General features: G+C 42.2%; 3 protein-coding genes and 4 non-coding genes across 10 annotated transcripts in view; 5 read left to right on the forward strand and 2 right to left on the reverse strand.

The window, feature by feature from the left end:
* Positions 1–20,201, forward strand: aamdc (adipogenesis associated, Mth938 domain containing). Of its 4 annotated transcripts, XM_004574117.6 has the most exons (4): positions 16,422–16,550; positions 18,521–18,671; positions 18,759–18,854; positions 19,233–20,201. In XM_004574117.6, exons 2-4 carry the CDS (start codon positions 18,540–18,542, stop codon positions 19,371–19,373), a joined length of 369 nt encoding a protein of 122 aa, XP_004574174.1. In that variant the 5' UTR covers positions 16,422–16,550; positions 18,521–18,539; the 3' UTR covers positions 19,374–20,201. The 4 variants fall into 4 exon arrangements, with proteins under 4 accessions (XP_076729594.1, XP_076729592.1, XP_004574174.1 ...); XM_076873479.1 differs by lacking the exon at positions 16,422–16,550 and adding an exon at positions 1–66 and having other exon boundaries at positions 18,521–18,854; XM_076873477.1 differs by having other exon boundaries at positions 16,418–16,550; positions 18,521–18,854.
* LOC111501438 (U2 spliceosomal RNA) lies at positions 2,809–2,999 on the forward strand. Its single transcript, XR_002721495.3, has one exon. It is a non-coding gene; the product is annotated as a U2 spliceosomal RNA (small nuclear RNA).
* On the forward strand, positions 6,270–6,433 carry LOC111501446 (U1 spliceosomal RNA). The gene has a single exon (XR_002721501.1). It is a non-coding gene; the product is annotated as a U1 spliceosomal RNA (small nuclear RNA).
* Positions 7,696–7,859, forward strand: LOC112435986 (U1 spliceosomal RNA). The gene has a single exon (XR_003024851.1). It is a non-coding gene; the product is annotated as a U1 spliceosomal RNA (small nuclear RNA).
* Positions 8,073–9,810, reverse strand: LOC143421969 (E3 SUMO-protein ligase ZBED1-like). Its single transcript, XM_076892022.1, has 3 exons — positions 9,567–9,810; positions 8,950–9,299; positions 8,073–8,764 (listed from the first exon to the last, which is right to left on the reverse strand). Exons 1-3 carry the CDS (start codon positions 9,793–9,795, stop codon positions 8,354–8,356), a joined length of 990 nt encoding a protein of 329 aa, XP_076748137.1. The 5' UTR covers positions 9,796–9,810; the 3' UTR covers positions 8,073–8,353.
* Positions 16,886–17,076, forward strand: LOC111501437 (U2 spliceosomal RNA). The gene has a single exon (XR_002721494.1). It is a non-coding gene; the product is annotated as a U2 spliceosomal RNA (small nuclear RNA).
* The window catches only part of ints4 (integrator complex subunit 4), an 11,233-nt gene continuing 4,547 nt past the window's right edge, over positions 20,192–26,877 (reverse strand). Inside the window, exons 12-24 of the mRNA XM_004574113.4 lie at positions 26,437–26,642; positions 26,214–26,356; positions 26,002–26,117; positions 25,689–25,822; positions 25,350–25,516; positions 25,042–25,135; positions 24,876–24,956; positions 24,654–24,784; positions 24,505–24,564; positions 24,180–24,339; positions 21,612–21,755; positions 20,672–20,792; positions 20,192–20,556 (exon numbers count right to left, since the gene is read on the reverse strand). Of these exons, the coding sequence (XP_004574170.1) occupies positions 20,366–20,556; positions 20,672–20,792; positions 21,612–21,755; positions 24,180–24,339; positions 24,505–24,564; positions 24,654–24,784; positions 24,876–24,956; positions 25,042–25,135; positions 25,350–25,516; positions 25,689–25,822; positions 26,002–26,117; positions 26,214–26,356; positions 26,437–26,642 (1,748 nt within the window). The 3' untranslated portion in view covers positions 20,192–20,365. The remainder of the gene's footprint in view (positions 20,557–20,671; positions 20,793–21,611; positions 21,756–24,179; positions 24,340–24,504; positions 24,565–24,653; positions 24,785–24,875; positions 24,957–25,041; positions 25,136–25,349; positions 25,517–25,688; positions 25,823–26,001; positions 26,118–26,213; positions 26,357–26,436; positions 26,643–26,877) is intronic.

The raw sequence follows: 26,877 nt of genomic DNA on the forward strand, positions 1-26,877 counted from the left end.
GTTAGTTTGACTCGCTACAGTTTGACGCCACCTGAGCATCAATTAGCAGGTTGGAGGAGACTTTTAGTAAGTCAATTTCTACCTAATAACTTTATAATTTATAATTATTAATTCACATTGAGACCACTGTATCAATTAAAAAAACACCCTTTCTGTTTTTCGGGTAGTATTTAAAAGGTTTGTTTGGGTTTACCAACTCACGGCTCTTCATGGATTTGTGGGGTGAGGATAGGGTTGCCAACCGTCCCTTAAAATACGGAATCGTCCCGTATTTCGAAACAAAAGTACACGTTCCGTATTGAGCTAATAAGGGACGCACTTTGTCCCGTAATACAGTGAGAATCAAAAGTAGTCTATAACTTTTAATGGAATTAACGCTTTGTTGGAAAACATAATTCCCAGCCCCTCTCCTGCTTTGTGACCAATGAGCTGACAGCACACTTATGACAATTCGAGTATGACAATTCAGATTACCGCTCATCTCATTGGTCGAGGAAAGGTCGCTTGCGGAGAAAATACCGGAAGACAACAGATGACCACAACAAGAAGCATGGCCAACAGGGGAACAAACGCCGACTCTGCGGTGCAAGTCTCGGACGACAGTACACCTAAAGCTGGGCAGACACTGTGCGATTTTTTCAGTCACGTTATTCAGCTCCTGCTCAAACTGCACGATTGACTCGCAGGGGTTAGAAGTTCGTATGTCACGATGTACTCTCACACTATACCGCCCGATGCTCTGATGCGACCTGAGTGCTCACACTGTGCCTCCATAACATGAAGGTTATAACAGAAAATCTGTCGCTCGCTCTCTCCGTCTTACACTCACACAGACACACCACCACCATCAACTTTGCTAAATTGCTAATGAAAAACATGATCAGGCAGCTGTGAATGAGCAGCAGTGTAAATCCAACTATTTTCACGGTTGTTGTGGTCGTGATAATTTTGTGGGGCCACATCGAAAAGGCTCTGATGAGCTTTCCAAAGTTCTACAAGTTGTGCCTCCATCGCTTGTGTCCAGATCACACGCTGCACAGCCGCGCTGCTCCGTCTTTTTCACCGACGTTTACGTGTTTGCGCATGAGCAGTGTGAGCGGCTGTGGTGAGACCCTCACGAGCGATTGATGATCGGGAGCTGGTCGTGAGGTGTTAATCACTTCTCGTTACCCCACGTATACTACACGACGCACGATGAAGGCCAAAATCGGGCCGATCGCCAAAACCGTCGCACGACTCAAAAATCGTCTCAAAATGGGCCAAAAATCGCACAGTGTGAGCCCAGCGTTAGAGCAGCAATGTTTGTTCCCCTCAGAGAACGGGAAGAATGGGAAAAGGAAAACACCTGGCTGGAAAACGTTAATATGGGCATGTGCAGTGAATATCAGCGCTATGTGGCCAGAAGTGTGATAATATAATTTATTTTGTGTAATAAACAACTGCAAGGATAGATGATTACAACAAATTGATGACTAATACATAAAAGTAATACATAGATGAATAATGATGATGAGTTATGATGCGTAATCATGGGAACAAGCGGGTTTACAAACAGGAGCAGCTGATTAGCATTAGAAAAGCTGAAATAATACCTCAACTGAAGCCAATTGTACTAAATGCACTAAATGTGCACAGTTACAAGAATATTTTTCTTTCTATTGTTTTCTATTATTTTAAGTTAAGCAGGACAGAGTGCTTTTAAAGAAAGATTTACTTTTATTCTCAAAAGTTAAGCATGACAGGCTTCTGTTTAAGAAAGAGACCTGTTTTACTGTGTTAATGTTGTCATTTTGAGCTAAAAATAAATGGCTAAATGATCACTTGTTTCACATGTGTTCATATCACAAAGAATAGAATATGCATCTACTTAAATCAACTTCAAGTCAAATGGTTAAAAAAAATAATTTCACACACAAAAAAAGAGCTAGAAAATTCACCACACTGGGAAGGGTGAAGACAACTGGGTCGCCCGGCCCTGGCCACGAGGTGTCCCTTATTTATTTTTCAGGGAGTTGGCAACCCTAGGTGAGGAGGTCTCAACCACAGTCGCCATTTTCGTGATAATGACTTCTTCCTCACACCAGGCGCGCCTGCAGAATATTTATAGCGTGTTTAGTTCTCAGACAGATGGATTTACGGGAGACTTTTATGAAGTTTGTTGACTCAAAGTATGTGCTAACTTTACTTTGTCGCATGTTAGCGGTAGGATGTTGTCAGACTTTGACTGGTATCTGCTGCTGTCATGTAGAGGGTGTTCTGCAAGGAAAACTCGAGCCAGAACAAAAAGAGAAAGATTTGCGTTAATATTTGCGGTTTGTCACCGAGTGGTTAATTTTTTTCATAATAGCGGAGCATGTAACATAAAGAGTGTAGTTCGCCCTCCGCGCCACCAGAGACCGCTAGTAAAGTTTGTTTTTTCTTAACGAGAAACGTAAAAACATTAATTTACTTTACCAGAAATATATTACGTTTAATTAAGTTAAAATAACACTCATATTTAGCGTGATAAGCGTGAGTGTTGTCATGAATGTAAACTAAATTTATTATGTTTATTTCTTGTTTTTTGCTTTTCTGCTTCCTATTGGACTAAAGCGTACCACGTGTCTAAGAAGCCAGAAGAAGGTATATTTGCTAAAGCTAGCAGATTCAAATAACATACATCGACATTACACTGGTTATACGTTATCTAATGATCTCATGGTTGCTGTTTTATACGATGGCCTGAAATGGCGAGCGGTTTAGTTTCCGAACCGTGAGTGAGGGAGACTGTGCGGGGAGTGACTCCGTCTGCTCCGACGTATTCCCGGTATCGCTTCTCGGCCTTTTGGCTAAGATCAAGTGTAGTATCTGTTCTTATCAGTTTAATATCTGATACGTCCCCTACCCGGGGACCATATATTAAATTGATTTTTGGAACAGGGAGATGGAATAGGGGCTTGCTCCGTCCACTCCACGCATCGACCTGGTATTGCAGTATTTCCAGGAACGGTGCACCCCCCTAAACATGTGGAAAAACAACGAACGTTTTACTAGCTGGATTTATTAGCAGTGTAACTGCAACCAGTCACAATTTTTTGTAGCAAAATACTGGCGACGAGAATGGATATACTTCCTATCCTGCTACACCAGCTTGCATATTCGCCATGCATGAATTAGTTAGAAAAGAAATGACAAGGTCAATGTTTAGTTTGTTTTAGAGTGGTAATGAATATATTAAACAGGAAACTCTTTATCAATCTATAGAGAATGGCGGTAAAAGTATTCCACATATCCCTTTAAAGTTGGACGTGCTTTATTACAGCAACTTGTACACCTTAGTGTCTCAAAGATATATTCATAAATGTCAAGTGTTTCTCAGATTTTGACTTCCTATTCCTCTGAATTTTTTTAATTACTCACCTTTGGCTGAAGATAAGATCGTGGGATTGCCTGTTCGTTAGATCCCTTTGAAACCTACTGAAAAGACTATTTGCTTGCCTTACCTTATTTACTTATGAAGATTTTTTGACATGAATACATGTAAAGAAAGAATATCTGTTGCTAGTAGTGAATTTGATATCTTTGATTAAAGTTAAATTATGGTATACAAGACGGGCTACAACAAAGGATTTTCATAAGTGGGCCGAGAATGGACTCTTTAAGTGGGTTGAGATGGAAATTGCAGAAATATGGGGCTGGGATGCAATTAAGGACAGATGGCAATAGGGCTGGGCCATATTATACCGTTCATGGTAATACCGGTACAATGTTAGGCAACGATAAGAAAATGTAATATCACGATAGAATATGGATAAAACACGCATGCACAGTGCCTTTGTTTTCATACGCACATGGCCGAAAAAGCATGGCGGCAACAGAGAATGAGAAGGGAGAAAGCGGATCATTGAGTGAAACGGATGAACCAGAATTAGTTTGTAAAAATGGTGCCACTTCAGTGATGTGGAACTGGAATTTGTCCGTCAGACACATTTTTTTGTAGAACATGCAAGCAGCCCGTCATTATTGCCGTATTTGTCGGACTACCGCGCTCCTAAATCTGGGAGTAATCTGGGTCATAAATTCCGTCCTCTTCATGTCCCAAAGTCAAACGAACAACATCACCGAGAGTTAAAAACTGTCTAAATTCTTTCATCTTTAATAAAACGATCAGCATTGCTGCTTTACCAGGTGTAACTATGAAGTTTAACATCCAGGCATCCATGAAAACAGAATTTATTACACTTAACGAAGTTAGAAGCTAGCAGGAAGTTAGCTCGCTAGTTTCGCTAGTTACCTAAGCATGATATAGCATGTTCTGACTGAGAGATTTCTGAAAAAATTAAAACGTACAGCTCTGCTATCACTTCCAACATACATGAAGACAGGAAACTAAACAGCAGTGACGTTTGTAGGGTTACTGAAGTTGGGCTAGCTGGTTTATAATGATGTGCTACGTGATCGCTAGCGACACAGCTATGTTAGCATAACACACACAGTGAAGCTGGACGAATCAACACTAACACTTTTCCACTGATAAAAGTTAACGTGAAGGTTCCTGATGGTTAGAGACAAATGCAATCGCATGGCAGGATGCTGTAAACGGACCAAACTTCAGTCAGGAGAACAACTGAGATAATCCATGCACAATACAGGGTTAGTAAATAATATACTGCAACAACACAGGAATAGAGCAGCTGTGATAGAATACAGCATTAATGAATCAATGGTACAGAAGTGGAGGAAGCAAGATAAATAAAGTTGAATAAAGTTTGATTTATCTGAATGCTTTGTTTCGCTTAATGTGCCTTATAATCCCGTGCACCTTATGGTCCGAAAATTACATATTTAACTTTTTTATTTGGCACATCACAGTATAATGTAGCAAAGCACCTCTTTTTAACTTCAGTGGATATTATACATGGTTATGCTCAGGATATGTCAGCCCATTTCCACTGGAAATGCCTTTTCGTTAAACTTTCACTGTTACATTTTTATATAGCTGTAATGCACATAAAAAAAACAGCTGCTTGTTTGAGTGAAAATAAATGGATGGGGTTTTTTGCGCTAGTAAACTTGTGGAGTTGTATTTTGTCTCGCATCAATTACATCGTCAGTTATATCGTTATCGCAAATTTTCAAATATATATCGTGATAAATATTTTTGGCCATATCGCCCTGCTCTAGATGGAAAGTTATATTCCCAGATGCTCAAAAGAAATAAGATGTAAAATGAGATCCTTTAAGTGACTCGTTGACAATGTAAGGGATAACGGACAGAGACCTGTCAATATCAAAATATAATTAAAATCAGGGAAATACGTCAGCAGTGACCGTGGTCCACTTGATCCAGTGACTACAGTTCCAAGCAGATTACAGATACTGGGGTTTGTTACTCATCTTAAGACAAAATTCCGATAAGCATGCCAACTTTTGTAGGCCTTCATCTCGCTTCCAATATAATTTGAGGGGTTGTTGATATTATAACGATATGAATTGTGTGGCATATGTCAGGAAGAATGCCGGCGTTACACTTCGCACTCGGAAGGTGTAAGTAAACATCCATCTTCTCTTTAATAGATTTTAAAGAAACCAACAGGTCATCTAAAGTAATATTAGTTTCTAAGTCTTGTTTTGTTTTGTTTTTTTCAAATATCTGGTGGAACTTTTATGTCTAAAAAATCAGTCCAAAGGTCCTCTGACTATCAAAATCTACATCCTCCTCTTGAAGGAGTTGAGCACAGTGTGAAGGTGTCTCAAAATCTCAGATCTAACCCCATCACATCATAAAAGTGAGCGTTCCCACTCCAGGACAATAGGGGGCAGCAGGAGTAGGACAGTCAGCTGTCCAGCAGGAGAAGACAAAAGAACAGGAAGTGGTTGTGCTGTTAGCAGAAAACGTGTGTGTTTTGTGTGTTGTTGTTGATTTTTTTCTTCCTGAGCATCAAATGTGAATCAAACAGTTTTCAGCTGCAGTTTGATTTAACTTGGAGTTACTTGAACTTCCTGTTGGTTTGTTGGTGAATTTAAGGAGGTTAAATTGATTAACTATTGTGATCTTTCAGTTAGCTTTTGTTGTGCAGATGCAGCAATGCATGATGGGAAAGACTCCCCGTATAGTTTAAACTCAATAACCTGATGTGGCTCTGTTGGAAGCTCCTTCCTGTGTATATAAATAGTGTGTAGTCCCAGCCTCCTGCAGGCTGTGTTTGTGTTGATTGTGAGATTGTGAGCACCGTGAGTGTGCAGGGTTTGTGTGTGAAAGAGTCCCCCATGTGTGAGGTGAACAACTCATACTTACCTGGCAGGGGAGATACCATGATCAAGAAGGTGGTTCACCCAGGGCGAGGCTCAGCCATTGCACTCCGGTTGTGCTGACCCCTGCGAATTCCCCAAATGTGGGAATCTCGACTGCATAATTTCTGGTAGTGGGGGACTGCGTTCGCGCTCTCCCCTGATCACATGTTCAAAGAAAACAGAGGAAGCAGATACTGCGGCAGTGTCCTGCGTTTATTAAGGCTTAGAAGTCTCCGTTGTTGTGTTATTTGAGGAAGATGTTAGTGAAAGCTTTGTGCTGCACAGTCTTTTCACTGAAGTCCTTTGTGCACTGTGGAGCACACTGTCACCTCCCGAGTGTTCATCCACTTAACAAACAGCAGCTTCTTTTCTAATCCAGGGCAGCTCGTCCCTCTCAGTCGTGTTAGGAAAGTCATTTTTGTCCATGTGCAGAAAGACAGCCTGTTTTTTCCCTTTTCTTTCCTCTAATGGTTCCACAGCAGCCAGCATGTGTGTTATGCAGATTGTGGAAGAGGGCAGGGCTGGTAGAACAGTTAGCCAAAGTGTAGCCACCACCGAGCAAAGAAAATGGTTTAAAGATCTATGACAGACGAGCAGCTCAGACCATAACTTATGTTGACCTCACTCTTTCCTGTGTACACAAAAAACTGTCATGTGTGAGCCGGTGCCCAATCAGCTCGAACAAACCGTTTGTATTCACACTTTGTGGGCTTGTCCCTCATATACGACTTCATGCCACTGGTAGCCTTACATGCCACCATCCTCTAATCTGTGCAGATGTTTCTACAAGGCTGAAATGAGCTTTGCAGGTAGTGTAATGTGATCATAGAGTGGATGTTCAGTCTGATCATGACAGAAACTCATCTTATTCCTTCTTTGCTGTCGTTTACACACAAGGAAGCTCTTAGAATATGTGTGTGCAATAAACAGTGTTGTTCCTGCTCCGGGACAGTAGGGGGCAGCAGCAGGAGGAGAGTGAACTGTTCAGCAGCACATAACAAAGGAACAGGAAGTGGTTGTGCTGTTAGCAGAAAACGTGTGCGCTTTATGCGTTTTTTCCTTTTTTCTAAACATCAGACGTGAATCAAACAGTTTTCAGCTGCAGTTTGATTTAACTTGGAGTTACTTGAACTTCCTGTTGGTTTGTTGGTGAATTTAAGGAGGTTAAATTGATTAACTATTGTGATCTTTCAGTTAGCTTTTGTTGTGCAGCTGCAGCAATGCATGATGGGAAAGACTCCCCGTATATTTTAAACTAAATAACCTGATGTGGCTCTGTTGGAAGCTCCTTCCTGTGTATATAAATAGTGTGTAGTCCCAGCCTCCTGCAGGCTGTGTTTGTGTTGATTGTGAGATTGTGAGCACCGTGAGTGTGCAGGGTTTGTGTGTGAAAGAGTCCCCCATGTGTGAGGTGAACAACTCATACTTACCTGGCAGGGGAGATACCATGATCAAGAAGGTGGTTCACCCAGGGCGAGGCTCAGCCATTGCACTCCGGTTGTGCTGACCCCTGCGAATTCCCCAAATGTGGGAATCTCGACTGCATAATTTCTGGTAGTGGGGGACTGCGTTCGCGCTCTCCCCTGATCACATGTTCAAAGGAAATAGAAGAAACAAATATAATTAGGGCTGCTCGATTATGGCAAAAATGATAATCACGATTATTTCCAATGAAATTGAGATCACGATTATTTCACGATATTTATTTAACAATAACAATGCATTGAATAATTGCTTTAAAGATTGTCAAAAAATAATATAAAATAATGTGCAAATTCTGATAACCGTGCAAATGTTTGCAATATAAAAAAAAAATGTAAACATTAATGTTTAGTGAACTTCAAACTACTGCATAATATTTATGCATATAAATAACCAAACATCAAGGCAAGCTGTGTAGCCACACAATGCACAATTGCATCAAACTGACATTGAGGTATGTCAACTAAAGTTGCTGCCTGAACAAAAATAAAATTAAACACTGAAAGTAGTACCTTTTATAAGAAATAAATAAAAACTAGTAGGCCCGAGTCCCATACAATCTCAAAATGGCTCAACAAAACATGGTTCCTGCAACCTTTCAAAGGTTTTTAGCCAAAAACACCAGCCTATTGACATGATCAGGCTTCAGGGATGCACGCAGGCAGTTGACAACATTTCCACCAGTACTAAAGACCCTTTCTGATGAGGCACTTGTGGCTGGGATGCAAAGATATTTCTTTGCCAGGATGGAGAGTCGTGGGAAGAGGTTCTGTGATAGCTTCCACCACCCCAGTGGGTCTTCCTCTGTGTCCAGGGTCCCTGCCTGGAGGTAGGCCTGAAGCTCAAAAGCTATGGCCTGGTCCAGTTGAAGAGCATGTTCTGCACCTGGAGCTGTGCTGTGAGGGGCCTTAAAGAAGCTGCTTAGGCCCTTTTTTCTCTTCTTTTGGTTTGATGCACCATCATCAGCAACCTCCGTGTTACCAACGGGTGTCCCCATCACTGCAGCCTCCTTTAATGGGACAAATATAAAATGACAGCAACACAGAATGAGGAACCAGTTTTATCTGTCTCGGGTTTGGCATTCTAAAATACAATCCTTAAATAATTACTATAAATTCATAAAGTCATCATCTTGCTCAGCCAAGATTGAGTTGTTAATAGGTGGAGTGTTGGTTTTATTAAAGACACACTCACATATTTCTCTCCAGAAAGTGCATCAGTGAATTCAACCAGAGGTCCCAAGGTCTTGTTGATGGCCTCAAGGACATGAATGTCCTGCCATGAGGGGATGAGGTGCCTGGTTCCTTTGTCTTGGGAGAGGACATGGGCAATGGCCTTCTGCTGCTCAAGGACTCTGGAAACCATGGCCTGCCTAGATCCCCATCTGGTTGGACATTCAGTCTTTAAGGAGTGGTCTGGCAGTTTGAGGTCTATCTGTGCCCTTTTCAGCTCTCTCTTTTTTTTCCAACTGAATGAAAAGGTGCTGACCACTTTTTTGCAGACCCCCACTGCACGCTCAATCCTGTGATCTTTCATGGCTCTTTCTATAAAAACATAAAAAATATAAACAAGCATTATCAGGATGATGATTGTCATTTCCTTGAGTGTGAATGAATAAGAAAAAGTGATGGTAGCTTATTTATGTGTTTGTATAATTCATAGAAAATGTGTATGACTGTGAGAATGAATAAAAGTATCTCTGAATTTAAATTGTTTTTTATTTATTATATTCATTCGAAGCATTATGTTGTATACTTGTTGAAAGAAAATCACATTATGCATCATATTCAGTAGGAATTGGGCCTACTCACCTATGGCCAAATGTAATCTGTGCCCAAAGCACTGGAGCCTCATCCAGCCATTCAGTTCTGCAGCCAGTATGAGATTTGCAGCGTTGTCTGTGGTTATACAGACGAGTTTACGCTCCTCCAGATCCCACGTAGCCAGTGCTTGTTTCAGACCTGCAGCTATGTTCTGCCCCGTGTGGTCTTCTGGGAAAAATGATGTCTGGAGATATTTCGTTTTCATGTTGAAATCCATGTCAATGAAATGTACCGTGAGGCTCAAATACGGGTGCGGCTTGACCACAAGTCCATTGTGGTGGCAAAATATTGGGCTGTAGCCACTTCCTTTGCGACACCATCATGACACTCGTCATATAAAGCGGGAATCGCCACTCGACTAAAATAGTGACGAGATGGCAAGTTATACCGTTTGTCCAAAGTGTGGATTAGTTTCTTAAAGCCGGGGGTGTCCACTGTGTTAATTGAGCATTGGTCTTTGGCGAGGAAAAACGTTACCGCTTTTGTTATCTCCTTGTGTCTCTGGGAGCTGGTGGGATATTTAGTCGCGTTGTACATGGTAGCGTGAATGGAGGTCTGTGAGGATGAAGCATGTGTTGTTGAGGGTTTTTCTCTATGCTCCTTCATTGTTTGATCGTATGTCACTTTGTGAGCTGTCTTCAAATGATTGAATAAATTTGTAGTGTTGCCCTGTGGTGCAGCTACAACACCGTAGCAAAGTTTACACACTATATCGACTTGATCCACGTCGGACTCCGCGAACCCATAATGTTTCCACACCACTGAAGTAGTTTTACCTCGCTTTTCAACCAACGGCATTCTTTCTTTAGCAGCCATTATCCTCTCCTCTCCAAATAACGTCTGCTTAGCTCTCCTCCTGCAGGGCAGGGATAGCTCAGTAGGTAGAGTGGTGGCCCCATGATCGGAAGGTCGGGGGTTCGACTCCACTGAACGGCTACCCTGAGGTACCCCTGAGCAAGGTACCGTCCCTACACACTGCTCCCCGGGCGCTGCACTGGCGGCTGCCCACTGCTTCACTGGGTGAATGGGTTAAATGCAGAGGAACTATTACCCTATGGGGACTAACACGCACACTTTACTTTTACTTTTACTTTCAGGTACTCTTAATTGATGTGACGCGTGTTCGAAACGCAGAGAGGTGCGCTCGATTTGCCACCTCGCGAGAGTAAAGCACGAGGGAGGTGCTAATAATCGGCTCAGTCATTTTTAATGATCGTTGAAAGCTCAGATCGTAATCGTGATTAAAATTCGATTAATTGAGCAGCCCTAGATATAATAGTGTCCTGCTGTTTATCAAGTCTCTGAAAGCTCTGTTATTAGAGAAAAGGTTACTGAATGAATGAAGACTTTGTAGTAAAGTACTACAGTAAACAGGACTTTCTGTTGTTCAGTATAATCTTCCCACAGTATAAAGTTCCCACTAATCTCCACTAGAGGCTGATAGAGTTCTGTTAGGTGGTGTGTGGTTTGTCTCTGGACTGGAGGGAAGTGTTCACACTTTGTGCTTGTCACTACCCGATCCGTACAACGCATGTGCGAAAGGCCACTACTTCCGCTCAAAGCATTTTACGATAGTTACGGTCAGAGTATCTGTTAAGATGTTAGCAATGATAAGTATCTCTTAAAATGTTTGCAGTAATGAAACATTTCAATATAATGTAGACAAAAACGAAAAAGAACAACAGTCACAGTTCAGGGGATCAGATCTACCCGATCCCCCTACCTCTGTACCGTGCATGTGCAGATGGTCTCTGCTTCTGTTTCGTTTAATTCCAGTTTACTCCCCAGCAGTGTTGCCAATAGGGCTGCCACGATTAGTCCACTAGTCACGATTACGTCCACTATCAAAATCGTTTGAAGCTTTCTAAGATCATAAAAGACGCAGGAATAAGTAGCAGGATTTAAGAGTGTAATAACGGACTGAAACAGAAGATGGCAGCACAGCATGTACAAGGATGCCAGCTGTCGTTAAACCCCGAAGAAGAAGAAGCTGTGTCCCAGAATTCATAGCGCAGCCCTGCTCAGTTTCCAACGATGGTGGCAGCTAGTTAGTGTTAATATTACTCTTATTATTCTTTCTGGGTCACAAAATAGACGTTTAACATATTTTCAGGCGAGAATGTAGCTGTGTAAACTTCAAATATCTGCTCAGTTTATCAAGACACCACATATTTTCAAAAGCGCTCCGATGTTTTCGGAGACGTCTGTTACCCACTAGCTCGATAGCTAGCCGGGGGCAAGGTCACTAGAGGCGTGAGAACACCGGACTCCCAGCAAATTGTTTTCAAACCCACCGCCGTCTTTCACTACTCAGGTTAAACATATATAAGTCACTTAGATAACTTAAAACTGTTATTTTATTTGTTCCTGAGTAAATCGGTTTGGCTGAGATCAAAGTTATAGTTTTTACACAGCTGAATAAACGTCAAGCAGACAGCTGATTATCAGAAGTGTGAGATGCTGGAGAATTTACTCCGGTGTCCTGTTATATTTTAGATAGCAAGGAGTTTATTAAACTCCACCGAAACAATCTGCAAATTTAATAAACTATCATCTTGTCTTTATTTTTAGTTAGCACAGACCTGAAACACTTAAAGCTGTAAGCTAATGATAGTCATATAAGAGCAGATGCTGCTGGTGCAATAAGCTGTACGTTTTACGTCCAATGGATGATGATCTGATTAGTCGACTAATCGCAAAAAAAAAAATCTGTGACTAGTCGACTATCAAAATAATCGTTGGCGGTGGCTTACGACACCAACTGTCTGCCACAGACGTCTTAATGCCCACTCACATCCTGGGCCATCTGACCTCAGGAAATCACATGATAGGGTGGGGCCAGGTTTCACAATGAGCTCACCCGAAACCCTGGCTGATTGTGACCCACACCCGCTTTCACACCTTGGCTCATGTGATTAGGTAGAGGATCATCAGGGGGTCCTTTGTCCGTCTTTGGGGGGAAACTCCCACTGGGTTTAAATCTGGGACTCTCCACCATTTGACCCTTAGAACTGAAGAAACTTCTCGGATGAGAGGTGAAACGTCTTCAAGCAACTTAAACAAGTCCAGACGCTTTTCTTTCCAAGCTCCTTAGACTACGATGACCTGGATGACTGAGAACCTTCACAGACCCTTCTATAAAACCATGATTAACTCTATTAAAAGCCCCCTCTTGATCTAGTGTGATACAGATGGCAAATGTCTATCTTCTAAAAAGCCCAAACATGTATATGAAGTTGGATGTTCCATGAAATATTCTTTCCTTTAACCCCACTTGTTTGATCTTTATCAAATATATATGGCAGGGCTGCAGCTAATCGGTTTACAATTGTCTTACACAATATCTTGTATTTCACACATAATATTTTTATACAATAGAGAGATCACACGTGTGCATGCTCTTACTCGTTTCCTAACTGCTATAAATTTCATTTCAATTTCATTTCATTGATAATCTCTCCCAAATGGCTTCTCAGTAAATCCCAAAATGTCATGTAAATTTCTCATCTCAGTCTATCTATTCCAGGCACCTTCCTGTTTTTCATTGAATTCAAAGCAATGTATAGTTCTTCTTTAGTAATATCTGTTTCTAATTTTCCTTTTTTATCCAAGGGTAAAAAAAACCCCCCAAAACAAACAAAAAACAAAAAACAAATGTAAATATGTACTCCCCATTTCAAAAGTGACTTGAAAAAGTTGGGTGCAATGTGATGCAGCCTCCTCCAATAGTTCCTCCTGTTTTAGCCATGACCCCATCATTCCTTTGCAGTTCCTTTATTGATCTTCTTTTACAATGTATTTTGACTTTTCTGAAAAAATAGGCAGAGCATCTTTCATTTGCATATATTCCTGCTTCTGCACTTTAAATGTACAAGCTTTTTTCTAAAAAGTGTCCTGCAGTAATCTCTATCCATACTTACACCATTAGAATTGTCAGTAGAATATATATTGCCAATTTCTTTTTGTGTGGAATTTAACATCAATTTTGATTTATTTATTTTTTATCTTTCTTTGCAATATTTTATTATATAGCATTTTATTCTTTGTTTTGCATGTTTCCACCAATTCACAAGGTTGGAGTATAGATTCCTGGTCCTTTAAAAGGGGCTGAAAGCTGGACCTAAAATTGTTATCGCTAAGAATGAACAAAAAACGAAGAAATATTAGCAGACCGTATTTGCTTGTAGTAAAAATGTAATCTAACTGGGGTTTTATTCCTCTAATGTTTTCCCAAGTATCTCCAGGATCATCCTTACATATCTCCCTAAAATCGTCTAGTAAAGCAAATTCTTTATAAATAATTTTAGCAGCAAAAGATGTTTACCTCTGTCTACTGAGCCATTTAAATCACCCTCCACAACAAATCAAATCAAATCAAATCACTTTTATTGTCACATCACATGTGCAGGTACATTGGTACAGCACATGTGAGTGAAATTCTTGTGTGCAAGCTTCACAAGCAACAGAGTTGTGCAAAATACAATAATGTAAACAAGCAAAATACAAGAATGGCTACATCTGAAACTAATAAATATATGTACAATATATAATAGTATATGCATTTCTGGATGTGTATACTAAATATTTTTATGTGTGTGTGTGTGTGTGTGTGTGTGTGTACACATATTTTACAAATTAAATAGAGTAAACAATAAATAAAATATATAAAATAAAATATACAGAGTTGAGACATGTGCAAAACAGTGGCATTACTGTACAGTATGGAGTGCATAATGTTGAAGTTCCAGTAGTGAAGCTGAGGTGTCTATGACGTGTTCAGCAGTCTGATGGCCTGGTGGAAGAAGCTGTCTCTCAGTCTGCTGGTTCGGGACCGGATGCTGCAGAACCTCCTTCCTGATGGAAGCAGTCTGAACAGTTTATGGCTGGGGTGACTGGAGTCCTTGATGATCCTCCCCGCTTTCCTCAGGCAGCGCTTCCTGTAGATGTCTTGGAGGGAGGGAAGCTCACCTCCAATTATCCGTTCAGAGCACCGCACTACTCGCTGGAGAGCTTTGCAGTTGTAGGCGGTGCTGTTGCCATACCAGGTGGTGATGCATCCAGTGAGGATGCTCTCAATGGCACAGTGATAGAAGGTCCTGAGGATGCGGGGGCTCATGCCGAACAGCTTCATTTGTCATGAAACGTATGTCTAGATTGGCTAATAACTCCTTAGGAACTGGAGGTTCTGCATCTGCGTGTATGTTAATTATTCTATGTTCTTTACTGTCAATATCGACACACACTCTCACTCCAATCTGGATTCTCCCTTAACCCATTCTCTGGAAAACAGCAGTATATCACTATCATCTTTTAAATGTCCTTCTTGTAACAAACATATGTCAAAAACAAATGTTGCCAGGTAAGAAGAAACTACTGCTGTCTTTGTTGGGTTTTGTAATCTCCTGACATTCATGGTCATGATTTTAAAATCTGCCATGTATCTGAAGGATTGTGGGGGTTTTTGGGGGTTTTTTGTTTTCTTTTACCAGCTTCTTCTTTATCAATGAGTAACATAAACAGTTGGTGCTTCGTGCTGAGGAACGCCTGTGACAAAAGAGTGAGACATATTGATCCCTCTAGCACCTCCTCATTATTTTGTATTTGTCATTTCCTGTGGAGATGGAAATATTACATGCGGGAGGATTTGTTGTATTTCCAGATGACCGGCCAATAGTTACATTACTAGCAACGTCTTCATCCAAGGGAGGAAACCCACTGACAGTTTGTTTTGTCTGACGCAGCTCTTCTGAAGAATTGAGAGGTCTAGAACACGGCCTCTGCTAGCATTACCGTTAACAGCTGGATTTTCCTGTTTGAGTGCAGCTAGCTAAACCGCTAAACATGTTTTTAAAACTTGAACTTTAAGCGCTTATTTCTTAAATCCAGCTTCAGACCGTGTTCCATCTGTCTCGCTTCCTGAGGGCAGGGCTGAGTGGTGTAAATTAACCTGTATATGTGTAGCATTTAAAGTCCCTTTTAAGGTCAGTCTTTTTTTTTTCATATTTGGTTTAATGGGTTTTCTGTTAATGTTTGCTCAAGATTCCTGGAAACCAGTTCAAAGCCCTCCCCACACCCTCAACCAGTCTCTGGTTCTGGCTGAGGTTTCTTCCCGTTAAAAGGGAGTTTTTCCTTCTTACTGTAGCCAAATTCTTGTCGGGCTTTTCTCTGTATTATTGAGTACCTTACAATATAAAGTGCAATTGTTGTTGTGATTTGGTGCAATATAAATGAAAATGAATGTAATTGAAACGGGGTTTTAGGTCTTCGTTTGTTTGTTTAGTTGATTTATTTTGAAATATTTCAGTGCAAATTAGTCTTGTGCATGTTTGTGTTTTGTACAGCTAAACGTACATAACATGAAACGAGTTCTGCTACCAGCAGTTGTCTGTCCTTGCTATTGTTGATGGTTTGTGTCTAGCAGAGGTTGCTGGTACTTGATTTGTTCTTCAGAGCCGACTGGCCGCGGTTATATTTGCAGGTTTGTGACCTGATTGTTCTCCCACAGACACCGCTACGCGTTTAAAGAGTAAATCTTTGGCCTGTAGATGCAGTAGAAGTTCACAGGTGAAGATTTATCGTACCCAAAACGTATAAAACTTGATTTTATTATCAGTGTTCCCTCTGTTCAATCATTACCGGATGCAACTATTGCTGCTGTACTCTGCTTAGTTAACTCAGGCGAAGGAAAATCGCGCTACAAATGTTTAATTTCTTTGCTGACTTTTCAAATTTAAACGTGTAATTTTTGTTTTCTTTAAATTTTAATAATTTAAATGAACTACAAGTTAAATGTTGCATAATATATTTGTCTACACAAGCTCCTTTATTTTACTACGATATTTTGTTTTCTATGAAATGAATCGAGTTGAGGAGGCGCGGCTTCTCTGGACCAAAATGGCGGCAGCACTGGCTCCTCGCAGCCCGTAACAGAAACACGGACTACCCACGTGAATTTCACCTTCGGAGGACTCGGTAATAGTTATTCGACAGGTTTCAGGGATAACATCAGTAAATTCGGAATTTAATGTTAAATTTCGTAGCCTTTTTGCTCTGTTGCTGCTTCGGTTTGTGATTGGACAATTGCAGACTACGTAACCAGGAAGCCACCAGGAAGACGTAGTTGTTTCTTAAATAACTTTGTTTGTAGCGATTCTTCGACTCGTTCTTCTACTTCAGTTGAATGTTTTTGTGTTTATTTCATAAACTGTACGGTAAACGTTACTGTTGAATTTTAACTTCGGATTTCGGACCGCGAGTCAGGGAGAGGGTGCGGGGAGTGACTCCGTCTGCTCCGACATATTCCCGGCATCGCTTCTCGGCCTTTTGGCTAAGATCAAGTGTAGTATCTGTTCTTATCAGTTTAATATCTGATACGTCCCCTACCCGGGGACCATATATTAAATTGATTTTTGGAACAGGGAGATGGAATAGGGGCTTGCTCCGTCCACTCCACGCATCGACCTGGTATTGCAGTATCTCCAGGAACGGTGCACCCCCCTAAACATGTGGAAAAACAATGCAAGCTTAACTAGCTACGTTCATTAGCAGTGTTCGAGTGGATCTATTAGTATGGTGCACCGTACCGTAAACATCCCCTAAATGTGAGTTCACTGGATTTTGCGTATGGTAGGGTGTTTTTATGCACAGCACAGTATATCAGTGTAGTATTTGTAGTTTTTATTTCAGTCCCCTTAAAGAGTCCATGCTTAGTCCACTAGTTTAATTCATGAATAATAGTTTCTGGTATCATAATTTTTTGGGCATATAAGATTAAAGTCACAGTTGCTGCTTTTCATTCTTTCTTTCTTTCTTTCTTTCTTTTTACATTTTTCATGTTAACGTTCACAATACTTCTAACTTTGTGAATTAAGAAACTAGTTTTCAAAAGGGTGCAGACAGGTCACACAGGAGGACAGTTCCACATAAGGTGACATATTGTTGACGGTTTGTGTATTTAAAATGTTTCAGGTAATATTCCACTTTATTTGAGACTGAAACTGAACTGAAACCTACGAAACACACAAGTCTAAGGTCCACAGGTAAACTCAGGGTTGTGTGAGCTGTGCGGAAAACTTTATTACTAAGGCTGATGTTTCAGCTCCAGCACCCTTGATAATTAACAACCAATCATAGACTGACTGTTACAGCTCGCAGGTTAGTCCGTGTCCCTTTAATTACGGGAGGAAGAATGACTTGAGGGGTGTGTTCAGTGAGTTGACATCGAGACGGGTAAGCAGCAGCACAGACTTTAGCTTCATGTTTTCCTGTTACAGCCTAACAAACTGTTTTAAAAGGATTTCAGCTAGTTTGTGTAAATATTTTGTCTGGTACGGTTTGAATAGATGCAGTGAGTGAGTTTGACAGCAGGTTTATATTGGTTTGGAGTTAAAAGTGAGAAGTATAAAAATAGACCCAGTCAGCTCACGACTTACAGAAATGGCAGGACAAGGATTTTAGTTGCTGGCGATACTGAGTGTGTGTGTTAGTTAAACCCTGTGCAATCTATGTGTGCTAAAGTAAGCATCTAATTTGCCTGTGCTAAGTACACAGTTTGTACAGGGCAGCTTACATGTAATAATTTGATCTGATTGATCGAATTCTTGTATTTACACAAGTTATTGCTGTTAGGTGTTGTTATACACCTGTTCAGTATAAACCTCCTAATGAGTCAAACTTGATTGAATGCAAGTAAAAGAACTTTGGACCTGAAGTAGTAACTGAATTATCAGCAGCACGTTTCACGTAGGCCCTCTTGTTCTTGTAGTAGTCAGTTGTAGTTTTGTTATTGACCTGCAGGGGAACATTTTACAAGGGCACATAAATCACTCCTGCTGGTTGTGGCAAACTTGCATTAATGAGACCTTTCAGAGTATTTCGATGGCTTGTAAAAATCTTGTCACACTATTTCAGAAGCTGTGCTAACTGCTTATTTTGTCTTACAGCAGGTAGCCTCAAAGAAACATGTCATCTCCAGAGATCGCCTCGCTCTCCTGGGGCCACATGAAGGTGAAGGGATGCTCCTCCACCTACAAGGACTGTAAGGTCTGGCCTGGAGGGAGCCGAGCCTGGGACTGGAGAGAGACTGGGACTGACGTAAGTGAAACCAGAATCCAAATGAGGACGGACTGCTGTAAATTAGCTCTGAAGCAAATTTGTGATGTTGAGCTTTATGCTCCTCAGCATTACCCTGGAGTGCAACCTGCTGACCTAGATGAGGTGCTGAAGAAGGGAATCGACCTGCTGGTAATTGGCAGAGGCATGAGCGAGGCTCTGCAGGTAAAACAGACCAATTTATTCCTTTAAACATAATAAAGCCAAAATATAAACTATAGTTTGGTTGGAGTCTTAGCACCTTTGTTCTGTTTGTTTTAAAGAGTTTTTGCTTTCTGTTACTTTGATGTAATAAAACAGATCCCACGCTCAGCTGCTGTATGACCGAGTCATGTTGCACAAGCTGCTCCTATTAGATAAAGTATCACAAAAGAATGAGACTGCAGACTTGGTGGTTCATCCATTCAAATAATCTGGCTAATACGGTCGTTCTTTGGAGGCTGAAAGGCGATTTCCTGTGTGTGGATGTGGTTGGAGCGCTGATGGATCGATTAAGGAGCTGTGCTTGTCAGACTGTATTCACACCATCGTCTCCTCTAACAGGTTCCCTCCTCCACCCTGGACTTTGTGAAGCAGAAAGGCGTTGATGTAAAAGTCTTCCAGACGGAGAAGGCTGTCGCTGAATACAACAAACTGGCCGGCCAGGGTGCAAAGGTGGGCGGGGTTTTCCACTCCACCTGCTGATGTCACCCTTACCTTGCTGACATGGCCACCTGAGGAGGACTCTACAAGCTTTTTCACTGTAGAGAGAATATCCCACTGTGGTGCTGAAGCTTTGAGTTCACTGTGAAGATGCAAACAAGCTGCCGACTAAATTTTAGTCTCATTTGCATTTGTGACTTCCTGATTATGAAAACACAATAATGGGCATAGACTGATAGACTCTCCTGCTTTCTGTTGTGCTACAGGGCTCATTAGTTTTCCATGCTTTGCACATTAGAGAGCACTCTTTCCTTTACAGCCGTGTGCTTCCTGCCTGCCTTAAAAGCCCAAACTCATCTGCTGATGAATTCAGCACAAAAGAAGCCTTCAAACAACAAGAGCCACCGATAACAGTTGAAACAGAGTTTCTGTAGGTAAACGTGTGGAACGATTGTTGATCTTTGCCTGCAGCTGTTTCATGGCTTAGTCTCTGTCCACAGGCTCAGCAGGAGCCAATCACAGCATAGAAACTAGGTCCATTCACACCTGTGGCCATTTTAAAATCAGGTGGAGAGACCCGCACAGAGAGAACATCCAAACTGTGGTTAACACAGAGTCAAATCTTTAAGTAAATAAACATCTTAAACAAGAGAATTCACAAATCGAGTCACCTTCTCTCTGAGAAAAGTTATTTTAAAGGTGGTGGCAGAAAAGAATGTAGAGCATCTTAGAAAGCTCTTCTAGAGTTGACTTTAGATGCAGTCACATGTTATAAAAGCTGAAATGTATGGATGTTACCTGCTGTCTAAACAGGGAGGAGTTCAGTTTGATTCATCATGTGACAAAATAAAAGTGGAGAATGAAACTTGACCACCTGACTTCTTCTTTATAATTGAATACAAAAAGCTTTTTCCATAAAACCCCGTCTTGTGCTTCCTACAGCTTGACCGTTAATGAGAGTGGTTTCCTGTACAGTTATAATTAGAGATGAACAGAAGAAGAAAAGTCCTGCACGTTAAAGCTGAGGCGCTTTGTTAGCGTCGTGCGGGCTTGGGCATGATGAAGACTTTAACGGCTTTGCTAAACGGAATCGTTCCCTCGACGGCGGCCTCTGCTGGCGGGAGGCTCTCCAAGCTCTCGCTCCACCCCAGCTTGGAAGGGGAGGTCAGGGAGGTTGAGGAGGAGCTGTAGGCCAGCAGGAGACGCACCTCGATCTGAGACGGCTCTGAGGCAGAGACACGAGGGGAGGAAACAAAGTGACGATGGAGCGAGAGTTTTTACTAGTTTGGATGCTTTATAACTTTATATTCAAAGGACAAAAAAACATGTTATTAACTGACCTGTCCACGCTGTGTGTGAGAGGTAAACCTGCGTGATGAGTCTGTGTCTGTGGGGTCCGGGCTTTCTGAAGTCTCCAGGTTTAGGATGGATCACGTGACTCTGGCCGTCTGGATACAGAACCTGCAGAGGCAGCGAGTAGTAAACATTCATGTTGGGTGTAAAATACAAACCAATCAGTGCTTATAAGACTGGATGATAACCGGCACAGCCTGATTTAAGCTGCACTCGCTGGCAGGTTTGTAAGTAAGCCGAGCCTGATGTCAGTGGCTCTGCACTGTCGAGGCCTCGTTTACATCAGTGGGGAAACAAAAGCATGTCTAGCCACAACTGCTGGAAGCACTAGAATATACCCGCAGTGTGAGAGCAATTAATTTGTGGATGAATGGAAGACTGTGGCCATTGTTTTAAACAGGTAATGCAATATTTTTGTTAAATACCTTAAAGCTTAAAACCTACACGCTCAAAACTTTGTGTGTTTTGGTCTTTTATCCACACATGCACAGTGTTTTAGGACAGACTGACACTTTAGAGAAAGATTTTTGTCTTGCAGTGTCAAAGGTGTGCGCCTTGATCTCTTTCAGATTCGGGTTAATTTATTAATCCAACATGTTTACAGCTGACCCACACAATCTATAGTCTTTAAACACTAATCACAAACACTTACATGTCGAGACAGAGATCGACAACGAGGTCGAGAAAAAAAAATATTAAAAATAATTTGAATAACAAGGACAAATGCCTCAAAATCAACAATCAGAAAAACTCATCTGAATGACCCCCGTCACTGTTAAATAATCTTATTGCTGACAGACTGTTCGCTGTTTGCAGGCCAACACTTCTATAGTCAGATCACCACCTGTTGGTTTGGCACTTCACAGCAGTTTTGGGGGGGATTCAAGTAGATGAAGTGATTTTTTTCTGGCGTCACATCAAACTGACCTGAACTTTCACCGTGTTCTGGGGGTCCTGGACGTGCTCCAGCGTTGCATCAATGTCTAACGCCACCACCAGGCCAGACGTGAACCTCAGAGGGTTGTCAGACTCCCCCGTTGGTTCAATGATGGTCGCCGTCGCCCGATGGATCTGATGACCAGCAATAAATTAAACAAAACTCAAACCACACCACCGCTGCAGTCTCTGAGGCTCAAAGTTCAGGAACTCCGCCCATAAAAATGCAGAAATCTTTTATTTATAAATGGAAATATCAGGTGGAAAAGAACATTTAAATTAAAACAATGCATTCATGCAAATGAGATTTCAAGAACTAGTTTCAAATATAGAGTGGCTCCAGCTTTGATCGACCTTTATTCTGAAAGTTCACCTCTGTAATCTTATCGTGCCATCTGGAGTCTGCTGCTGTTTTTAGATCGCTCCATGTCTCAGTCTGACCTGTTACACATTTATAATTTATAGAGATGGCACCATACCACTTTTTAATGTCCGATTCCGATTCCGATATCATAAATTTGGATATCTGCCGATACCGATATGAATCCGATATAGTGTATTTTGTAATCAATAAAACAGTTTATTATAAATATCTTGCTGCATTTTGTATAAGTTCATACTCAAGTTTTAAAAAACAAGAAAACGAAGCTACTCTGTTATACCTGTATGCAAAAAATACTGTTCAGCAACACTGATCAATCTAATAAACGTAAACCTGCACCATCCCCCATTCTGGTATTTTAAAGAGTACTTACCTACCTCACTAATAGGGTTGCCAACTCCCAGCAAAAATATTAGGGAACCACCCCCCGCCCTTAATCGATGTAATCAACTTTAATTTAATGCAAGTGTAAAACAAATGCACAGAAATCGATTATTTTTCTACAATAATTAAATAGATTCATCATCTTTCTTCAACAGAATTGCAGACTGCACAGATGGTACTATGGCTTACTAGGGTGTATATTAGACTTATTAGTTACTATATACAATAATGGATTTCTATACATTTAATCAGATGACCACGTTTGTTGTAAGATTCAGATAATTATTTATTCAAAGTTTTTAAATGACATAACAAAGAAAAGTATTTCTTTGTGCCCCCCTCTCCCTGTTAATGCCCTACCTGCCCCCCTGACAAAACTTTGCTAGACCCGCCCCTGCACAGTTACCAGCTGTCAGCTACATAAAAAAGGATCCTGGTGTTATTTGTCTCTCAGAAACAGTTCATAACTTCAACTCATCCATGTCACCTAAAAGGTAAACCTGTTTCTCCATCACCTGTTCAGCTCTGATGATTCAGTAAGGACATCTCCTGGTTTCATCTTCATGTTTCCCTCTCACCACATATCCAAACCGACATCATGACCAGCAGCTTTACAGCTTTACAGCTGTGGCTCCAGCCAACATCAGCTGATACTAGAAATGAATATTAAATAAATTCTAACAACAGCTGATCACGCTTAAACGTGCTGCTGTTGTTTATCCGCTGGTCTCCTCTTTCTAGTGCAAAGTGGGCGATAAACAAACAAGAAAGATGGACTTGCGGCAGAAAAGCCGATCAGCTGATCATTGATCAGTTTCATGTTTGAAGTAATAACAGGAGAGGAAGGGGGAGTGAATGAGAGAAGTAGATGCAACTGCGCAGCAAAGACACAATAACTCCAGCTTCGTGTCTATATTTTAATTCTAGCTGAATTACGGGACAAATCGCTTCCTTTTCACCTCAATATGGAGCTCCGATGGCCAGTCCAGCTGTGGCTCAATATATCAGTTGTTAAGCTTAACGTGGAAATACTCTGCAAACATTCAGGGATGAACTTACACACTTGCTTTACTTCTCTGGGATAGTTTTCGCCGAGATGAAACGCCGCGGTTAGGAAGCATGTAGCGAGGCTCCAAATGCTCCAACAGACCGCCGACAGGTCTCGACAACAGCCGCTCTGTCACGTGACACATACTGCTCCGATGCGCCGAGCTGGGTTACGCCAAGTAGCGTGTTTTGTGTGTATCACACCGATACGTAATATCGGATCGCTCCATCTCTAATAATTTCATCACTTAAACTTAAAGATAAACTTTGAATGTGAGAGATTATAACTGGAGGTAACAGCTGGGTCTCCGGGTCAGGCGTGAAACCACGAGCGTGCTGATGTGAATTAGACAAATTCATAATTTGAGTTGTGCTTTGATGTTTGAGATTTCTGAGTGAGAGTTTGGTCAAGATGAATAAAATCACCCCAAATTAAGCTCAAGTTGAAGGGCCACTCTTATTTTGAAAGTTTAGTTGCTACCACAGCCCCAGGGTGGGCGGGTCACTGTTGTTCTTGGTTATAATCTGCTACTTCAGAGTCAACTCTATCATGTATGTAAGCACTTGGTTATGTGCATGCTTGAGAGCGCCTTATAAAGAGCGATGTGTAATAACTGGTTTAAGAAAGCCTTCCAAAGAGTCACTTAAACAGAAACACTGGGAGACGAGCTTGAAGGAGAGATGAGTGCTGTATGGATTTCAGTCATGAAAACTCGTGCTGTGATGCTTCAGTGTTTTCACCACACCTGTTCGGGCAGTCTGAGCTGCAGCAGGCCGCTCTGTCTCAGGGTCGTTTGCAGGATTTTCACCAGCTCCACTGGCTTACAGGACGACAGGCGCGGCATCAGCTCCAAGAGCTTATCCACAAAACTGTCCTGGAGGTGTGGCAGCTCGGTCAGAAACAGCCTGAGGGAGGCACGAAACACCGACAGCGAGTCAGGACAGTCCGACGCTGTCCTTTGCATCGATAACACACAGACCATCAACAGATTACATGAATCTCCAGCTGATATGGACTGAGCCGAGTTCAACTCTCACTGTCTGAAAAAGACAAAGAATGAAAAAACATACCTCTGAAAAGACTCGACATCCTGCAAAAACTTCTCGCAGCTGCCGATGAGGAGATCCAACCTGAGGAGAGACACAGGCTGGGAAGTATGTACAGAATGTGTGTGTGTGTATGTGCGTGCGCGCACACGTGTGTGTGTGTGTGTGTTTACCCCTGTCTGGTGCGAGCAGTCAGGACGAGCTGCAGAGCTTTGGCCTGGAGTCGAACATGATGTATGGTGGCCACCTGTCTGCTCTCCAAGCCGCTGTACAGAAACTCCAGCTTGTAGGTTTCCTCCAAGATCTACAAACACAGTCGCACACATCACATGATCTCACTGTTGCTGTTACAGTGTGTGTGTGTGTGTGTGTGTGTGTGTGTGTGTGTGAGAGACCTGCTGAGCCGCTGCTGTGGCCGTGACGTTTTGTTTGAGGCACAGAGGGACGGCCATGTTCCACAACTTCTCCTGCAGAGCCTGAAGAAACGAGGGACAGAGTTCTGAATCTGAAGAACAGGTCTGTTTGCAGACACTCAGAACCGCAGCAGAAACACACTCCTACCTTCATTAGCAGCAGCTGGCAGCGCAGGTATGTAGCACAGAAATCAGCAGCTCCAGCAAGCTCCGTCTGCAGCTCGCCGAGCCGCAGCAGGTCTCTGCAGACACCAGTTAACAACTCATTTATTCACAAATAACAATCACATCCCTACAGTTACTCATTCAGGATATCAGGAAGTCTCATGATCTGACGTTTGCAAGAAAAAAAATATCGAAGGGATTTCTGGCATTCATTCATAAAACATGTTCAAAATGTGACAGCACAAATCCTTCCTGCGTGCTTCGTGTGCACACTTCACTGTGTGCGTTTACCTTGTGGTCAAGTCCAGCAGGTCCTGGGCTCCAGGTGCCTCCAGGTTCTGGATGGTGCTGACCCTATTGAGACTTTGTTGAAGGAAGAGCTGAGCAGATTCCACAGAACCAGAACCCGGACCCGAGTCCACAGAGTCGAGACCGTACACCTGCTTCCTGCCGGGCAACTAAAAGACAGAAAGTGACAGGAAGGACCGTGAGTGTGACAACCGTGTTTTCCAGGTTGGACGGACATTTTTCTCAGAAACATGATTGAGAAAAAAAAAATCAAGCATCCCGACTGTGAAGCGGCTGTTAATGCTGCTAGTTTGTAATGTGATGCAGTATTTCAGTTCTCACTCTTAGCGGCGGGACGAGGTGGGAGAGGCTGTCCCTCAGGTAGGCGTAGTGTCTGAAGGTGTGGTCGGAGAACAGCGCCGGCATGGTGGGGCACGACTTGGCAGCATTGAACACCAACACCAGGACGGCGATATCTGAGATCAGCGGAGTCAAGGAAGAGGAAACGCAGCGCACAGCAGTAGAGGAGAGACAAAGCAGCCAAACTGCACCAACAGGTCATAATGGATGACCTGCGAAGCCCCTCGGTGGGTGGCGTTCCTCAGGTTCCTGCTCCTCTGTGTGTGTTTGAGATCTTTAGGTGTGTGAAGGATACAGGCCGGGTCGTCCATGTCTGGCTCTGGCGTGTCGAAATATGGATGTGTGCTGAGCAGTTCAGGAACGAGCGGTAACACCAGCGTAGGATGGCGGGATCCCAGGAACTTCAAACACCTGAAGGTAGAAAATTAAAAAAGAAATAAATAAACCATCAGCTTAACTCATGGCAGCTCTGCAGAGTTATTTATAGACTGGGCTGTAGACTCTTACTTCCAGACAGAGTTGCGGTCGGTGGGATACTTGTTCAGGTTCTTGAGCAGCTCCAGCAGAGCCAGCTGGATGCACTCTTTAGTGGAGACGTTGGTGTAACACAGTAATTCATGGAGAGCTTCTCTGATGTCTCGAGACGAGTCCTGTGCACAGACGGTGAAAAGTCAGACACAAAAACATCACTCGGGGTTTGTGATTCCAGATCGTTTCCCCGCTCTTATACCTCCAACACGGCCAGCACCGTGTCCAGCTGGTCCTCTCTGAGCGTGATGTGGGTGGAGATTTCTCTCAGCACGTGGATGGACTGCAGCCTCACTTCCTCGATCTCATCGTTGAACATGTCGACCAGGAAGTCGAGACATTTCTCGGCGAAGCTCGGAGATGACCGAGCGAGTTGGCACAACGCCTCCACCGCTGCAATACGAACCTCTGAAACAAAGTTTAAAACACCAGAAAATATTCAGCAAAAAGAGAAAAATGAATCCTCAACAGAGGCTGGAGACAGAAAACAGCATTTACTTCAGTCATTCAACTCTTTATATCTGCAGACACTCAGCTTCATTTTGTCCACTGCCACACCACACCATTTCTTTGGAGCCAGACGTGACCACATTTAGACGTGCGGGTGGAGTTACTAGTTAACGGTAGTAAGTGTAGTTAGCAA

The sequence above is a fragment of the Maylandia zebra genome, linkage group LG14 (genome assembly GCF_041146795.1).
Source record: "Maylandia zebra isolate NMK-2024a linkage group LG14, Mzebra_GT3a, whole genome shotgun sequence".
NCBI classification, from domain to species: domain Eukaryota; kingdom Metazoa; phylum Chordata; class Actinopteri; order Cichliformes; family Cichlidae; genus Maylandia; species Maylandia zebra.

Coding starts and splice junctions, on each gene's coding strand:
- aamdc (XM_076873479.1), top strand. CDS start 18,540: ATGTCATCTCCAGAGATCGCCTCGCTCTCCTGGGGCCACATGAAGGTG. Junction 18,855..19,232: donor GCATGAGCGAGGCTCTGCAG/GTAAAACAGACC, acceptor CTCCTCTAACAG/GTTCCCTCCTCCACCCTGGA.
- LOC143421969 (XM_076892022.1), bottom strand. CDS start 9,795: ATGGATTTCAACATGAAAACGAAATATCTCCAGACATCATTTTTCCCA. Junction 9,300..9,566: donor CAGATTACATTTGGCCATAG/GTGAGTAGGCCC, acceptor ATGTTTTTATAG/AAAGAGCCATGAAAGATCAC. Junction 8,765..8,949: donor CACTTTCTGGAGAGAAATAT/GTGAGTGTGTCT, acceptor GTCCCATTAAAG/GAGGCTGCAGTGATGGGGAC.